Genomic DNA, 17,544 nt, shown 5'->3' on the forward strand with positions numbered 1-17,544 from the left:
TGGCAGTCAGGGCTCAGTGTTTGCTGTATTTGATTGTAGTTTTAGAAAGACCAGGAAAGAACAGGCTCTATGAGATGTTGTTCCTGGAGTCTGCAAATATGAAGCTCTCTATGGTAGTCATATTAAGATAATATTAAAATGCAGGTCTAGTGACAATGGGTACAGAGAGAAAATTCAATAGTAAGAGGCTACAGTAGGTGTAAAAGGTGCATATTAGAATAAACTCACATTTGCTTGAAAGTGCACTGAGGCGCACATTCATACCTGAAGCAACATGGAGATGAGGGTGGAAAACCCTTTGGAGAACAAATCAATGTAAAGTGCAAATTCACATTCAGGTGAAAAATCACTTTTAGATGCATAACCAAACACCTTTGGCTTTAAGTAAACTAGATTGTGGTATCGCATTTAGAAGCAAAATCACATTTAGGTGCAAAATCACTTTTACTGCAGAATCGTCAGGAGCTCAAATCACATTGAGGAGGAAACAGCATTTATGTGCTACATAAAAAAAAGTGTGAAAAAACTTGCAGGAGGAAAAATACTTCGGTACAAACACACATTTCGATGCAAAAGCATGTTTAGGTGCAAAAATAGTTTGAGATGCAACAGCAGCAGAAACCTTTAGGGGCAAAAACATTTAGGTGCAAAAATAACCCTTGGAGAAAATCAGCTGGCATGTAATATCACAAGAAGTTGCAAAATTACTCAGTGCAGAGGTGAAAAAGTGGTGCATCAATAGGACATTTCATTTTCAATAAAGCATGCTGGGGTGCAAAATCATCCCTATACAACCACATGCAAAAAACCGTGCCGGCGGCTGCCCCGACAGCTCGAGAGGCCTGGAACACAGACTTAGCTCTCAACCTAACCGATACACATGGGCTCTCTGTTGCAGCTAGCTCAAGATGCTACCCCCCAATTACAGATTGCGCCTTATACATTTCAAATTATTGCACCGCTTGTATCGAACACCCGTACAGATATTTCGGATGGGGCTGTCCCCTTGCTCTCACTGCCCACGCTGCCACTCACCTTAGGCGGTCTTTTTACATTTTGCTTGGCACTGTCCCGCAATTGCGGTCTACTAGGTAGAAGTTTTCTGTATGATAGGGAAAGTCTTGAACACGCCAGTTCCCCCATTTCCACTACTGGGTCTATTGAGCTATTTTAGTGCTGTGCCAGATGGGGATCGCTTTGATGCTTCTCCTGGCAAAGCGCAGAGTTGCAATGTACGGGGAAGACCATGGACACCAAAAACCCAGGATTGGATTGAAGACAATACATACTGTCATGGACGACTTTTCAAGTAATGGGACCTGATGCCTCTGTGAACTCGCCCCGTGACATCTAGGAACCCTTCACCGCTTATCTTTGCCAGAAGGATAGTCTCACTTCACCAGAAGGATAGTCTCGCTCCCGACCTGGGCGATAACAATCCTGCTTTTGCACATCCAGGCATTTCACACAATGCTAGACCCAACAGGACGACCTCACTAGAATGCACAGTTCCCCAAAATCACCACCATAAGGAACCTTTATGTTGTAATACGGCACGAGGGGGGGGTTGCGGTATCCCTGAGGTTTCGGCTGCTCCAAAGAATGTGGCATATGCATATGTTGCAGTCCAGATATGCATGTTGCCTTTAATTGTTAATCATCAAGCTGATTGTTTGCCATTTATAAATCAAATAATAATAATAAAAAAAGGCCTGTACATCTCTCAGCCTCTGAAAAAAGAGCAGAAGAAGAAGTTACTGATAGGCAGGATGAATTAAGGCCTAAGGGGGTGCTAAGGCTGATTCTTTATTCAGCTTGTATTTCCTTTTATGCTGCTTTGGCAATGGGGAGTCCTGAGGATTTTCTAGGAGACTTCAATCTAATCCACTTCATGCAAAATTGGTTCTGCCATGGATACCAGGAGTGACAATCTTTATCCCATGGTACTATTGTTGAATAGGGCCACAGAGCGTAAAAGGAGAAGAAGACTTGAGTAAATGGTCTCTGTAGAGCAAGGTGAGGTTGGCTTCCCCAAGAGACTTTTGCTCCTGGATGTGAAACATCTCCTCTAGAATCATTAAGAATGGATGCGTCCATAACATGGAACGTGCAGGGGCTAAACTCATTCGTTAAGCACTACAGAGTGCAGACATACCTTCGGCGACAGGGAGCCGAAATAGCACTACTACAGGAGACACACCTATCAGACACTGAATCCCAGAGCCTACATAAGAAATTGAGGGGACAGTTATTCTACTCCACCTACTCCACATATGCAAGAGGGGTAGCGATATAGATAGCTCCACAAGTCCCATTCCAGGTCCAAGGTTGCAAAGCAGACAGAGGGGAGATACGTGGTGATGCATGGCATACTAGACTGCATTGAAGTGTGCCTGTTGAACATCTACGCCCAAACCTAGATGATGGCAATTTTAAGCTGAACTGGAAACTGTTAAAACCTTCCATGGGGAAACCGATAATATGGGCAGGAGAGCTTAACTGTGTGCTGAATGGCTAACTAAACACTAAACACCAAACCAAATATGTCAGCTGCCGTGCGCAGCGTAATGACGCGCCTGCATTGTATGAACATATGGTGCGAACAGCACCCAACCACACAAGGATACACTTGCTACACTCCAGCCCAAACTGTCTTCAGTAGACTCTACAGATTTCTTGTTTCCGAGGAGACAACTGCGGCGGCAGCACTGACCAGTCTACTGGGCCGATACCTATCAGAACATGCCCGGAATGGGGAGTTGTGCGCAGCAGACCAAAGGTATCAATGTGGTGTCTGCGTCCGGAACGCAGCATTTAGAGAAGAAATCAAAGAGGCCAAAAGCGGTTTTTGGCACACGTCATCTCCCTATATGCGGACGATGCACACATACTTTCAGCAACCGGAGGAAGCGATACTGGCACTCTTGGATGCTTTAACCTCCTTAGAAGATTAAGTCAGGCCTACACATAATTCGTCAAAAATGGTCATATTCCTACTGGCCGCGTTGGCAGGGGGAAATACCACAACCCTCCCAAGCGTGGGGCTTGACTGGAGGAGGGATAATTTGCGCGACCTGGGCATACAGGTGGCACACTCACCAGAAGCACAATACACTCTAAACATGGGGGCGGTGATCATGGGGTTTAAGGAATCGGTAGGTTCAGGAATAAATTCCTCCTTTCGGTCAATCGAACCGGTGACTATGGCCCGGATGGGTATGCTACCCTGATGCCTATATGTCATGCAGAACTCCTTTTGCAAGAATTCGGCATCCACCTTTAACATACTGAATAGCCTCCTGGTGTTGCTGGTGTGGGCCGGGATTTGCAACAGGGTAAACCTCGAATTGTTGAAGTTGGACATGGAGGGGGAAAGGGGTTGGGGGCTGGGACTTCCAGACTTTAGACTCTATTACTATGCAGGGCTACTACAGTACACAGCACAGTGGTATACTGACAGTTATAACACAGAGAAGGCACTGCTGGCAGACCTGGCCAGTGGAGATGACCTACCAAGATGGCTCATGATGGGCTCGCGAGCACCAAGCGCATGTTCACATATAATTCGACTGGTGACAGTGGCATGGGAACAGGCAGTTACATGTGTTAGCGTAAGGGTCCCATACGTGCCTGCAATACGCTTCGATGGTTGCAGGGCTTTCACCAGATCCAATCGGTTATGGACATTACCAGATGGCATGATGACGGGGGGTGAGAGACAGTGGGAAACTTATTCATGAATGGGACCTTCTGGACTCTGGAAGAGGCAGGGGAGTGGTTCCAGGTGCCAAAAGGACACTTTTTACAATATGCCAAAATAGTGCGCACTGTCTGCAAGATCTGGCCTGTCTGCCCGGATGAACCAAGAGTTGCACATATTAAGACTACTACTAGGTCCGGGGTCCAGCAGAGGACTGACCTCGTGGATATATAAAGCCCTGAAAAAAGATTGCACTGTTGCAATCTCCATAATCAAAGACCGATTGGAGGCAGATCTACCCTCTCTACTCACAGAAGGTGAATGGAAGTGAGCACTTTCGCAAGTCCGCGAGGTGGCCAGCAACGCAATGTTTAAGCTAACCCAGTTTATTTACTTACACTGTACTTACTTAACACCACAGAGACTGGCACGCTTTAATACCAGCCGTTCTCCGGCATGCCTATGCTGAGGGTCAGACCCTACCACATTCATACACATGACCTGGACATGCGCCAGATTGCAACCATACCGGCAGCAAGTAGTACAGGGACTATGGACGGCTACAGGCGTACAACTTGAAGAGTCAGTCAAACAGTGCCTCCTAGGGGTACTTCCTACACCGAAAAAGGGTGCACACATTAGACACAGATTTGCTCTTCTGGGCCTAGTCCTGGCCAAACACCGCATAGCAATACATTGGACAAAAAACTTGTATGTCATGTCAGTGGCATGCAACATATGTTGGATTCCCAATGTAATAAATGTGCGTTGAAGCAATAAAATTTAAAAAAAGAATGGCTGAGTCATAAATAGGTTGACAGGTACCAGAGAAAACAAAACTGTGCAACTCACTTCTACCAGGTGTTATTAACATTGTATGCATATAAACCTGCATGGGTGACAAGCAGACAAGCATGCAGGAGGAGGAGGGTATTTTTATCACATAATTTGCTTCCTCCGTGGGTGTTGAAGACCTGGCTATCACGTGTTATCTCCTTCAGAAACCATGACTCATGTTCTTTACAAATAAATATAATAGCTTATGCAGAATGAGGCTCACAATTAATCTGCAAAAGTGAGGAGTCGTTTATCAGGGAACTCCAAGCAGGACGCACATCTGCAAGAGATGGGTTATCTTCAGAGAACAGATGTAATTGCTGCAAACAACCTACGGTACATCCTGCATGACTTGAACCAAGACTACCTCAACATAGGCTCTCCAACTTGAAGAAAAAAAGAAATTTGAAGAAAAAAACCCAGCTAAAAACGCAAAACAGAGTTTGAGTAGTGGCCATAGTTTAAGGAATTGTGGTGGATGAGATATTCTAGCTCTAGTACACCCTCACTGATGAGGAAAAAAAGGTTAATGACTAGGTTACACACCCGCGTAAGGGAACAGACCAGGCCATGTACTACTGTATAAATTACATAGGTGATGCTGGTGCAATGATTTTGTTTTATCAGCATTGAGAAACGATTTCCGATCCCGAATGGATGGTAGGACACCGAATGGTTGGTCATAGGTGAAAGCCAGCTTTAGAGAATCCCAACCACTTGAGAACAGAGCTCCCTTTCGTGGGGGCACAACTATATGCTGCTCAGTTGATTTGCCTCTTTGCTCTTCATCTTGAAGTATATACTGCTCAGTGTGATAAGCTTCAATTACCTTCCCCTCCCCCCATGCCCCTCTCCAACCTTGAGAATACTAATTTCACAGGGCCATCTTCAGCTGGGAATAAAATAAACCGTTATGGTTATCCCTGCACACTCAATTTTACCACTGTGACGATAACAATGTCAACCAGACTGTCCCAACATGAAAGCTAATAAATGTACCAGAAGGATTAATTGTTATCTGGACAAACATACGCTCTAAGTCAGGAAGCACATAACTCCAACCACCTCCTACACTAGAGAGCAATAGTGACCATCTTGAACTTTAATTTTTTTACAGAGAAAATCAACTTTTTGATTGAATATTGGAATTTGGTTTCCAATCCCCTCTTCTAGCAAAGAAATTTCAAAGTTGAACCATCCTTATTCTTTTTTGTACAAAGAGAAAAGCGAGATCATTGGTTTATTTCAATGTCACTCACAGATACATCTCAGTGGGCAGAGAACGTTTTTTTTTTAAGTGACAGAGGAAAGTAATCTACTATGGATACAAATAATAGGGAAGGTTCTGTTTTAGAGAATCTTAACTATACTTTAACGATGAGCGAGTCATACCTTGAATACTTTGTTGACAACTTTAAATGATGAAAAAAGTTGACTCCAGTCTAAAATGGGGTCATTTTCACTACTGCATTTTTTATACAATTGTTTGTAACACAATCCTTTTTGTGTCGCTGCATAGATACATACCATCTTATAATAACTGTAATAAAGATCCCCACAAACTATTTCAGTTATTAGACCTCTGAAAAAACCCTCAAATTTTACCCAATAGAACAAAATAAACAACAAGTTCTGGACAGTATAGGCCCACTAATGTGAATAGTTCAACTTTCTCAAGCGTTGCATCAACCTAATTTCATTCTAGGGAAAAGCAAATTTTCAGGAGTTCAGTACATTATTGCTTTAAAGTGCTCAACCATTCTTCAAGACTTTCAGATTAGCACTTTGACGACAATTGATAATACACAGCACCACCAAGTAAACTTGTTTACATCTAATCTAGTTAAAAATATAAATATTCCAAAATGAAAACAGAAAAAGAATAATACAGAAACTTCTCCCTAATTGTAAATCCACTAAAAAACGTAATTTCACTCGGGGTACAAAAAGCAAAAAATATCTGTGCTACTTGATGTAATTTATATTGTAAATACCAAGGTATGCATATTCATGTATAAATACATATGTTTGTTGTTATACCGAACATGCCTCTTAAGCATGTGCATATTTAAAAAATGTTAAAATACATTATTACAAGTGCTTTTATTTATACCATCGTTGTTTTGTCTTATTTATCGACACCACAAAAGGACAGACTTCCCCTGGATGATAAATGAACTGGATACCTAGGTCAAAGGTTATGCAGCATTCCCATCAGCCAACCTAGCTGTATCACCTGCACTGAGGAGTAAGTATGTTCAGCACTAGAGACCCCGGACACGGATAGGAGACGCTTAGCTACATTAAAAGCGCAGCCTTACCTCTATTTCACAGTTGTATTCGGTTTTATCCAAAAGAATAACTTTACACAGTACAGCTTTCAATTTCTTTGGAGGCTTCAGAGGAACCTTATCCTGTTTGGTTTTCATTGTCTGTTCTTTACTGTCCTTATTAACTTCTTCAGTTACTTTGTTGTCTTTCTTTTCTTCTCTCTCTGATTGAACTTCCTGTGTCGTTTCCAAACCATCCTCTTTAGCAGGCTGTGAAAAATAATGCAAACTACTAAATGTAAAATTCATGTATTCCAAAACATATCAAACCGCCTCATATTTAAATGAGGCCATAAAGTCTACCAGTCTTAAACAAAGGCTCGCCCTCTAGATGATGGGTGTTAGCCTGAAAAGCTCTCTGCCCACACCAACATCCCTTTGTTCAAACTTAGTCCCCACCTATATGCGCAACGTCACTTCCTGCTTAATACATTAGTTTGTAGATTGGACATTGAGCTGTAAATTCCCGTACTACAAACACATACAGAATGAAAATTTGCCTAGCCTGGGAGAAGGTACATTTCAATTCTATTAAGGACACGGTGGGGAGGATTATGCTTTATCCATGCGTAAAGTCATGACACATGTAGGAAACCCACCTCCCCCATCCTGAGCAAGGAATGGGACCAGTCCCAAGACAAACGGGGACAACAAACTTCCAAGCCACTCCAACCTAGAGGGGAACCACCCACAACGGACAAGGGAAACACCTGGCCAGATGACCCTTAAGCAGAGTATAGCAATGGAAGGAAGGGAGGGGAGGGAGGACAGGGAGAGAAGCAATCCCCCCAAACCTGGAGTAGCCACAGCAGCAGGGCACCGGAGCACCGGAATCCCATCCTCCAAAGAACCTAAGGAGGAATGAATCTCCCCCAGACGGAGTCACCCGTCCAGAACAAGGAAGGCACTCACAGGAGACACAGCCCCCCCCCCCCCCCAACCGGGAGGCGAGTACCGAAGACCAACCCAAAGGTCCTCGCAGAATAGGGGAGGAAGGGCGGGCCGTGAAGGAAGAACAAATATTACTTACCTGTAAACTGTGGTTCTCCAGTATTGGTGTCTTTCATAGATTCACATGCTTGAATATTCCCCGTCGTCGAAGTGGGAGTCCCACGGTATATAAAAAGCAATAAGTGTCATGTACATTCATAAACATACATAACCACATAATAGCATATACATATCCAAATAAACTTTATATACAGTTCAGAACTAGCATATCAAGTGAAAAAATACCATAGGATAGTATTGACACATAGGAAAGCATTGAGAAAAATAATCACTTTACTGACATATCAATGTCGTTTTATAGTCCAAACTCCAGCCAATCAGGCGCAAGCACCCTCTAGAACCTTCTCCTCAGAGGCTCAGCTCCTCAGATTTTCGTAGCACTAGAGTAACAACAGAGCCGAAAGAGGAGAAGAGAGCCTCTGAGGGGAGGAGGGTGGGTCGCATGTGAATCTATGAAAGACACCAATACTGGAGAACCACAGTTTACAGGTAAGTAACATTTGTTCTTCTCCAGTATTTGGGGTGTCTTTCATAGATTCACATGCTTGAATAGAATAGTGAGCAGTAAGCAGCCTTATAGAAGGCCGTAATAATATTGCCTGTAATACAATAACAATGTATTAAATATGCAATAAAGAATTCCCAAGGAGGAGGGAAGTAGCAGAGGCTCACCTTTTTCAAACAGATTCCGTAGAACTGCTTGTCCCACAGCTGTGTCCGCTTCATTAATCGATTCCAGGCAGTAGTGCTTCGTGAACGTGTGCCTGCTGGACCACGTAGCTGCCCGGCAAATCTGGTGGATGGGTACACCAGCTAACAGGGCAGTGGAAGAAGACATGGCTCTTGTTGAATGAGCCCGTACTCCAGAAGAAAGAGGCTTACCAGCCCTTTGATGGCAAAAGGAGATTGCTGAAGAAACCCAACGCCCAATCGTGGGCTTGGTAACTGACTGTCCTTTACAAGTGCGTCCGTAGGCCACAAATAGCTGATCCGATTTGCGGAAGGATTGTGTTCTGCTAATGTAAAATTTCAGACATCTCTTCAAGTCCAGAGAGTGTAAACTCTGCTCCGCCGGGGACTGCGGATGCGGGAAAAAGGTCTTTAAGATTACTGGTTCATTGAGATGGAAATCGGATGGCACTTTAGGCATGAAAGCCGGATTAGTGCGGAGAATAACACAGTCCGATCTGAATTGAAGAACAGAGGTTGTACCGTAAAGGCGTGGATGTCACTGACCCTGCGGGAGGAAGTCAGAGCAAGGAGGAGGGCCACTTTCCAAGTTAAGAATTTGAAATCCACCGAGTGGATTGGCTCAAAGGGCGCCTTCATGAGCTGAGCCAATACAATGTTCAGACGCCACGTGGCTGGAGGTCGCTGAATGGGCGGGAACATTCGGAAGATGTCCTTGAAAAACTGATGTATTACTCTAGATGAATAGAGAGAGGACGAGCCATCCTGTCGAAAGCGAGATATTGCCGCTAGAAAGACCTTCAAGGTAGAGTGTGACAGTCCAGACTGCGTTAACTGCAGGAAGAACGGCAGAATGCGTTCCGGGGAGGCGTGCACTGGATGAATGTGAGCGGACGCGCACCAAAGACAAAAACGCTTCCATTTTAGCTTATAAGTCTTCACTGTGGCGAGAGCCCTTGCCCTAGCTAACACCTCCCTGCAGGCTGGCGGAATGTTCAAATGAGCAAATTCAAGGTGCTCAGTGTAGGAGAGTAGGGTCTGCTTTCTATGTTCACCCCCACTTTTTGCTTTTGCTTTACTGGTTTTCGACTTAGATATGGCTGTGGGCCTGCTAATCAGACCCACAGCCCTGCTGTTCTCTCTCTAAATTGATACTATGTACTTTAGGTGCATAACCCATTTGGATAGGATCACCTTATTGGCCCCTGTACAGAGTACCTTAGGTACCCAGGGCATAGGTGTACCCTAGGCCTACCAGGGGCTGCAGCATGTATTGTGCAACCCCTGGCCTGGCCTTCCATTATGACACAACTGGCTGATCACTCAGCTGGGGCAAGGCTGTGTAATCACTCCTTGCTTAGGTGTAGTATTCCTATACCTAACTTACATATAGACACATGCGTACCTATCAGCCACTCCTATGGCAGGCCTTAACAATCCTGGAGGCAGAGTGCTTGGTAACATGTGAGATGGTGCTCTAGCATGAGCTGAGCCTGTCTGCAGCTTTCGGAACCATGTCCTTATAGCTGTTCTATGATATAGCCTACCATATACTCTTAAAGTGCCTTATAATCTTAAACGGTTATGGTAACTATGGTTTGGCTTTATCAAAACATGTGGTGTAAGGTGTCTAACACTTTGGAATAATACCCCCATCCCATTTCTGGGGATGAGGATATTATCCCTCCCTTCTAGAGGGAGAAGACATGTTGTAACCTACTTACCCGGTTAAAGTTAACCAGAGCCCCAGCATCACAAAATGGATGCTGCTGCCACAGACGAGTCTGACCTCCTGCTGCTGGGAGTGATCCCGGCAAGGGAGGCTTGGACAATAGGTTTCCTGCCTTGGGAGGTGCGAGCACCACCCCAGACAGGCCTTAGTGTATTGGGGCAGGGAGGGATGAAAAGAATGAGACATGCCTGGGGCACACAAGGTGTCCCGTGCATAGTCCAGTTCAAACCGGTGCTGGGGGACTCCAGCCCCAGTCCTGGCGCAAAACTGGACAAAGGGAAGGGGGTGTAACCACCCCCCTCCCAGGTCCCACCCATAAGGCGTGACCTAGCAGGTAACCCAGCCCCCCAGATTAGTATAAGAGTGGTAGCTGGGCCCCAGGAGATTAGATTATCCTGAACCTGCAACTTGAACAGAAACTCTGGACCTTCGACATTCGACGAAAGAAGAAGACTGAAGAATCTCCCTTGTGGCCAAGGAGTGGCTACCCTGTGCAAACAGGCACCATCAAGAGACTACCCTTTGCTTTGCTGAAGTTCTACGAGGGACCGACTGCAGAGCCCGACCAGAGCCTTGACTTCCAGACTTCTCCGACCCTGATCCACATCCACAGCCGAGCTGAGATCCGTGGAGGCGACGAGAGACGTGGGACCGGCTACCTGGGAAAAGTGGCTAGTATCTTCCAGCGCAGCTTCTGAGGCACCCTCGAAGTTGTGCACCGGGGATTGAGAAGCCCCAACCCCAAGCACCATCTGCACCGAAGATCAGCCCCCCACACTCCACGAGTCCTGCGTGGGGCCCTTCTGCATTTTCCTGCTTGCCGCATCTGTCCGGTTGCTTGCCCGTTGGCTAGTGGCCTTTGTGACGACGCATCCAGAAATCTTCACTGCTGGTTTGGCTCCTCCAGACTGGCTCCCGCTTCCTTGCAAAAGAGAAGCACCCCAGACCTTCCTGATCTGCACCAGAAGCAAGTCCTCCGTTCTTCGTGGGTTCCGCTTGCCAAGGCTTGGTGAGTCCTAGTTCAACTTCGACGCCGCCGACAGCAAGAGCCTTCGTGGGACAGCTCGCCTCCTGGTCCTGGTCGTCCTCGACGTTTCCTGGTCCTCGTGGCTGCAGCGACAAGCTTCACCTTCACCTGCAATCTTCACGACATCGCCTGGTTCCTTCCTGGTTCCACGTGGTCACTGGCTAGTGACCTTGACTCTGTCCCTTCTGCTTGCAGGTCTCCTCTCTTCTTGATCCCAGCCTTGGGATCCACCGGACACTCTTCACTGACTGCCTGTCAGCAACTTTCCTTCAGGCATCCATAGAAGTCCACGACGAAACCCGACGCAAGTTCACACCTATGCACCCGCAGCCTGTGGGCTAGGCAGCTTGGGTACTTCGGTGCTCACAAGGGTAGTGACTATCCTAGGGTCTAGTCTAGTCTCGACTCTCTAGCTGCTTCAGAAGTGTCCTTAAACTGTTAATTTCTAACAACTACTATTTCTATCGACTTTTACGCATTACGCGTGAGTGTTTCCACTCTGCACCTGAATCCCGTGGGCCTCCCACTTCCTAACTGTTGCTAGTGTAGTGTAGCCCCAGCGATTCCCTAGGCCTAGGCCTATCCTATTTCCGTGACAGTGGTCCTTATACCACTTCTTTAGTATATGGTTTGCGTGGCCCCTAGGGCCTAACTGTATTACTTACCTGTGTGACTTAATGTATGCTTAAATAAGACTGTGTTGTACTTACCTCTAATCTCATAAAGAGTGCTGAGGGTTTGACTAGAATAAATACACTTTATTTTATATATATATCTGTTGTGGTGTCCTTTCATTTGGTATTCAAGGGATTATATATGGTATCACAGCTGGCTTCACATGCCATTCAGAGTTTAGCCTAAGACTGCTCTTGTCCATGCTACCACTAGGATAGCTGGTCTATAAGGTTGACTTTACAACCAATCACCATAAGGGTTGTTTGGACTGATATAAGGTGTACACTAGAACTAGTGACATCATACATCAGGCCAACTTCTCACACTCAGGTTCCAAGCTGACAAGCTGAGTGAACTGGGATTCGGATGGCATATCCGTCCTTCGTTCATCGTTAGCAGATCCGGCCTCGGGAGAAGAAGGATGGGTTCGCATTGGGTTCTGTAACTACACCTCTGAGGCGGAAGCCGGAGGAATTACGCGCCATTCTTTTAAAACTATTCTTTTGTGTTGTAACATATTTTAAAACTTTGATTCCTGCCTTGAGCTCTCTGCTGGGATGCTTGCCTTATAGGTATTCCACATTCAGTGGACTCTAGCGCTGCTTCGTGGAGTTTGTTGTGGTCGGCCGCCATCGCCAGTCGCGAGGCCACGCCCACCTGACAGGCCACGCCCACCCCTCCCGCCTATAAGAACGCGCTGAATCACGAGTGCGCTCTCTGTAACTACACCTCTGAGGCGGAAGCCGGAGGAATTACGCGCCATTCTTTTAAAACTGTTCTTTTGTGTTGTAACATATTTTAAAACTTTGATTCCTGCCTTGAGCTCTCTGCTGGGCTGCTTGCCTTATAGGTATTCCACATTCAGTGGACTCTAGCGCTGCTTCGTGGAGTTTGTTGTGGTCGGCCGCCATCGCCAGTCGCGAGGCCACGCCCACCTGACAGGCCACGCCCACCCCTCCCGCCTATAAGAACGCGCTGAATCACGAGTGCGCTCTCTGTAACTACACCTCTGAGGCGGAAGCCGGAGGAATTACGCGCCATTCTTTTAAAACTGTTCTTTTGTGTTGTAACATATTTTAAAACTTTGATTCCTGCCTTGAGCTCTCTGCTGGGCTGCTTGCCTTATAGGTATTCCACATTCAGTGGACTCTAGCGCTGCTTCGTGGAGTTTGTTGTGGTCGGCCGCCATCGCCAGTCGCGAGGCCACGCCCACCTGACAGGCCACGCCCACCCCTCCTCTCCCTAAATGTGCTTCCCACGCAAGCGCAGCGGACGAGCGCAGCGGGAGCGCCTAAGGCAAGCCCGTCTGCGCCCGTCATCGCCAGACCATCGCCTCTCGCCAGTCCCCCTGCTCAACTCGTACCACATTTACTGCAGTACGATAGAAAGTCCCTCCTCGCACTCAAACCAGACTCAAGATGCGATAAACTTGAAGGCTGCCTTGGGCAAACAGGTCTGTACTGCAAGCCGTGTTGTTTTTTGACATCTTCACCCGGGCTACCCAGCCACAATACCACTGCTTATAAGCAATACACCCTTACCATCCTCCAACTTAATGTTAGATCCCTTGTGAAACATCACGCCGATGTGTTCACCCTTATAACAGAGTAACATCCAGACATTATGTTTATCTGCGAAACCTGGCTCCATGATGACCAAAACAGCATCCTAAATCTCTCGCTGCCCGAGGGTTTCTCCATCAAAACCATCAATAGAGACTCCAGGGGTGGGGGGATAGCGGTTATTTACAAATCATCATACAACTGTACTTTTGAAAAGGAAGCCATTTGGGGCTGTGAAAGCGCAAGATTCAAAATCTCCACTAGTCCCCAGTTCACCCTTTCCGGACTCTATATCTACCGGCCCCCTGGCCCCACTGCCAGGTTTATTGAGGAATTCCTAGATGTCGCTCACACTCTAGTGATATCCTCTCCTAATTCTACCATCCTGGGAGACCTTAACTTACATTTCGACTCCTTGACCGATCCCACTATTAAGAACCTTCAGGCAGACCTCACAGCCCTTCAGCTAAACCCGCTCATCCAAACTCCCACTCACTCTGCCGGGCATTTACTGGATCCAGTTTTATCCAACCTCTCAGATGCCTTGGCTGCCCCCCCAAACCCATGGGGTGGACTGACCACTCTCTTATCCAATTCTCCCTGAAAATCAGAGACTCGATTGTGAAAAACACCACCAATTCCCGATACAAGAGGCCATGGCATAAACTGGCACCTAGCGACCTTACTAGTAAACTAGGCAACCTCCACCTCAACCTCACAGACGGAGACATTAACTCCGCCTACGCGGCCTTTCAAAATTGGATCAACTTAGGACTAGACTCCCTAATACCAGCAAAACGGACTAAAACCCGTAACACTCCATCTAACCCATGGTACAATGAAAATCTTCTAACCATGCGGAAAGACTGCAAAAGAGCTGAACGCCAGAGGAGGAAAGAATATAAGGACACCGACAAAGCTGCTTACCTGCGAAAATTTAAATCGTACCACAAGGCGGTTCGCACCACCCGTGCTTCCTTCTACGCGGAAGCAATCAGCTCCAGCGGGAATCCCTCAAAAACTATTTTTGAATTTGTTCATAAACTTAAAGATAGTTCTAATCCTGTCCCTGGTATTACCTCTGCACAACAATGCGAGGAACTTGCCACCTTCTTTACGGAAAAGGTAAAGAAAATCTACACTTCCTTTCCTCAGAATCTCCCGGATACCTCCAAACCACGTGAGCCTTTGCCAGACAGTCCCAGTTTGTCTCTCATCCCCAGCTTAACACACGACGAACTTGCCAAACTGTGCACTAAAGTCAAATCTGGCTCGCCCACAGACGCCATGAGACCCACCAAATTCCTAGAATCTCTCGAGTTCTTCCTTCCTCCTCTGACTACCCTACTTAACCTATCATTCTCCTCAGCGGTGGTTCCCACATGTTGGAAGCAGGCCTGGGTCTCTCCAATCATAAAAAAACCCACCCTAGACCCATCAAAACCAGAAAATTTCAGACCAATTTCATTGCTTCCATGGGCCTCAAAATTGGCAGAAGCCCATGTGAACAAGGTGCTAGCCAACTACATGACGCAACACCAAATTCTAGACCCATCACAGAACGGCTTCAGGCCAGGATTCAGCACCGAATCCGCCCTGCTGACCACCATCGAACACCTACGGAACATCCTGGACGCCGGTCAAAGTGCTGCGCTGATTTTACTCGACCTTAGCGCAGCCTTTGATACGGTCTCCCATTCTATCCTACTAAAACGTCTCGAAGCCATAGGTATCAAAGACCTTGCTCTAGAGTGGTTTCGTTCATTCATGATAAACAGATCTTTCCGGGTCTCTGCCCCCGTTCATATCCCAGTCTTACCCCATAGAGCAAGGCGTTCCTCAGGGATCGGCGCTCAGCCCGTCCCTATTCAATCTTTATGTCCAGCCTCTCGCTGATATAGCAAAAGAATGGGACCTGACGCTAGTGTCGTACGCCGACGACACCCAGCTCGTCATTTCTCTGACTGAAGGCCCCTCGATCTCAGCGGCGAGATTCAAGAACGGGTTAGAGGCAGTTGCACGCTGGATGTCACACAACTGCCTCCAGCTGAACGCTGGCAAAACAGAGGTGTTGCTTCTGGGTAAAAATCCTGACTATTGGACTGATCACTGGTGGCCGTCCGCACTGGGCCCTATCCCCCCCCCCCCAAACCCGTGGTAAAAAGCCTTGGTGTCTGGGTGGACGCATCTCTTAATTTCCAGACCCACACCAAGAAACTGGCTGCCACCTGTGTGGGCCTGTTGAGGAGCCTTCATCCGATCCTTGGCTTTTTTGACCACCATACGCGCCAAATGATAGTCCAATCTACCATCCTGGCTCGACTGGACTACCCCAATATCCTTTTTCTAGGCCTTAATAAAGCTGAGATGGCGCGGCTACAACGTATACAAAACTCTGCTGCCAGGGCAGTTGTAGGCCTCCCTCGTAGGTGCTCTGCAAGAAACACCATCCAGAAACTACACTGGCTGCGCATGGAAGCCCGAGTTCAGTTTAAAGCCCTCACTACTGTTTTTAAAATTCTCAAGACTGACTGTCCTGGCCTCCTGCGTCCACTCCTAGAGCCCTACACCCCTCAGCGGGCCCTACGCTCCTCGGGTCAAAACTTGGTGGTTACCCCACGTATAAGGCTAAGCAGAATGGGCGGTCGCTCTTTCAGAGTCTTGGGGGCAAGACTCTGGAACTCCCTGCCACCTCACATTTGCTCCATGACTAACCTGCTGGCCTTCCGCAAAGCGATCAAAACATTTCTATTCTCCCCATCTTAATCTCTTACAGCCCGTCCTTTCCTTCTCCCCCCTCAGGTTATCGTTATAGTTCAGCGCCGGGACGCCTCGTTGCTGGGGCAGCTGTTCGCGCTAAATAAAACGTTATAACATAACATAACAGAGGAGGAGCAACTCCGAGAACCATGCTTGCCGAGGCCACCGTGGAGCTATGAGGAGTATCTGGCACGGTTTTTGCCGCATCTTCCGCAACACTCGAGGGATCAGAGGGATCGGCGGAAAAGCGTACGCAAATGTCCTGTACCAATTTATCGAAAGGGCATTTCCGCATGATCCTATGTGGGGAAACCAGCTTGCGTAGGACTGGCATTTGGAATTCTGAGGGGTTGCAAACAGGTCTATACTCGGGCGACCCCAACATCCGCCAGAGTATTGGAAATGCCGGGCAGATGGACTGCCTGGAGAGTAATCTGAAACTCCAAATCCTCTGAGCCAGACGTGAAAGCATCGGAGATCTTGTCCCGCCCTGCTTGTTGAGGTAGTGCATGCAGGTGGTGTTGTCCGTCTGAATAAGGACCGACTCCCCTTGGAGCTGGAGGCGGAAGAACTTCAACGCCAGAAAACGGCCATTAGCTCCAATCTGTTGATGTGCCAGACAGTGTCCACTTGCCCTTGATGGATAAGTCTTGAGGATGCCCGCCCCAGCCTTCCATGGATGTGTCCGTGGTAAGGACGAGCTCTGGGGCTGTTGTTAGAAAAGATGTTCCTGCTGCGATGTTGGAAGGACGGGCCCACCAACGCAGCGCATGCACCATGCGGAATGTTACTACGAGCTGGTCGTTGAAGGAACCGGAGACTTGACGCCACTGCTTGTCCAATTCCTCCTGAATGGCACTTCTCCTCAGTCTGCAATTGGGGATCAAAACGATACATGAGGACGCCATCCCTAGAAAAGACTTTAATGTGCGGACTGAAGCGGACTGTTTTGCTGCGATGGAGCTTGCAAGCTGTCGAATTCGTGCTTGACGTTCCACAAAGGCCATAGCAGTGTTTGTGTCGATGGCCGCACCCAGAAAGGTCTTGCACAGAGCTGGTGTAAGCTGAGACTTTTGCAAGTTGATCGACAAGCCTAGAGACTGAAACAGATCGAGGCAGTGCTGAGTATCGAGAGCCGCTTGGTGGGAGGATTGGGATTTGATGAGGCAATCGTCCAAGTACGGGTATATTTGTATCCCCGTCAGTCTCAAATGAGCCAC

At 47.2% G+C, this 17,544-nt stretch overlaps 1 protein-coding gene across 14 annotated transcripts in view; it reads right to left on the reverse strand.

Moving 5' to 3' along the window:
* Positions 1–17,544, reverse strand: part of EPB41L2 (erythrocyte membrane protein band 4.1 like 2) — a 680,749-nt gene that overhangs the window by 517,385 nt on the left and 145,820 nt on the right. For all 14 annotated transcript variants that reach the window (XM_085611888.1, XM_085611891.1, XM_085611887.1 and 11 more), the window contains one exon: positions 6,859–7,077. In XM_085611888.1, the coding sequence (XP_085468014.1) occupies positions 6,859–7,077 (219 nt within the window). The remainder of the gene's footprint in view (positions 1–6,858; positions 7,078–17,544) is intronic.

This window comes from Triturus cristatus, chromosome 6 (genome assembly GCF_964204655.1).
Source record: "Triturus cristatus chromosome 6, aTriCri1.1, whole genome shotgun sequence".
Classification (NCBI taxonomy): Eukaryota; Metazoa; Chordata; class Amphibia; order Caudata; family Salamandridae; genus Triturus; species Triturus cristatus.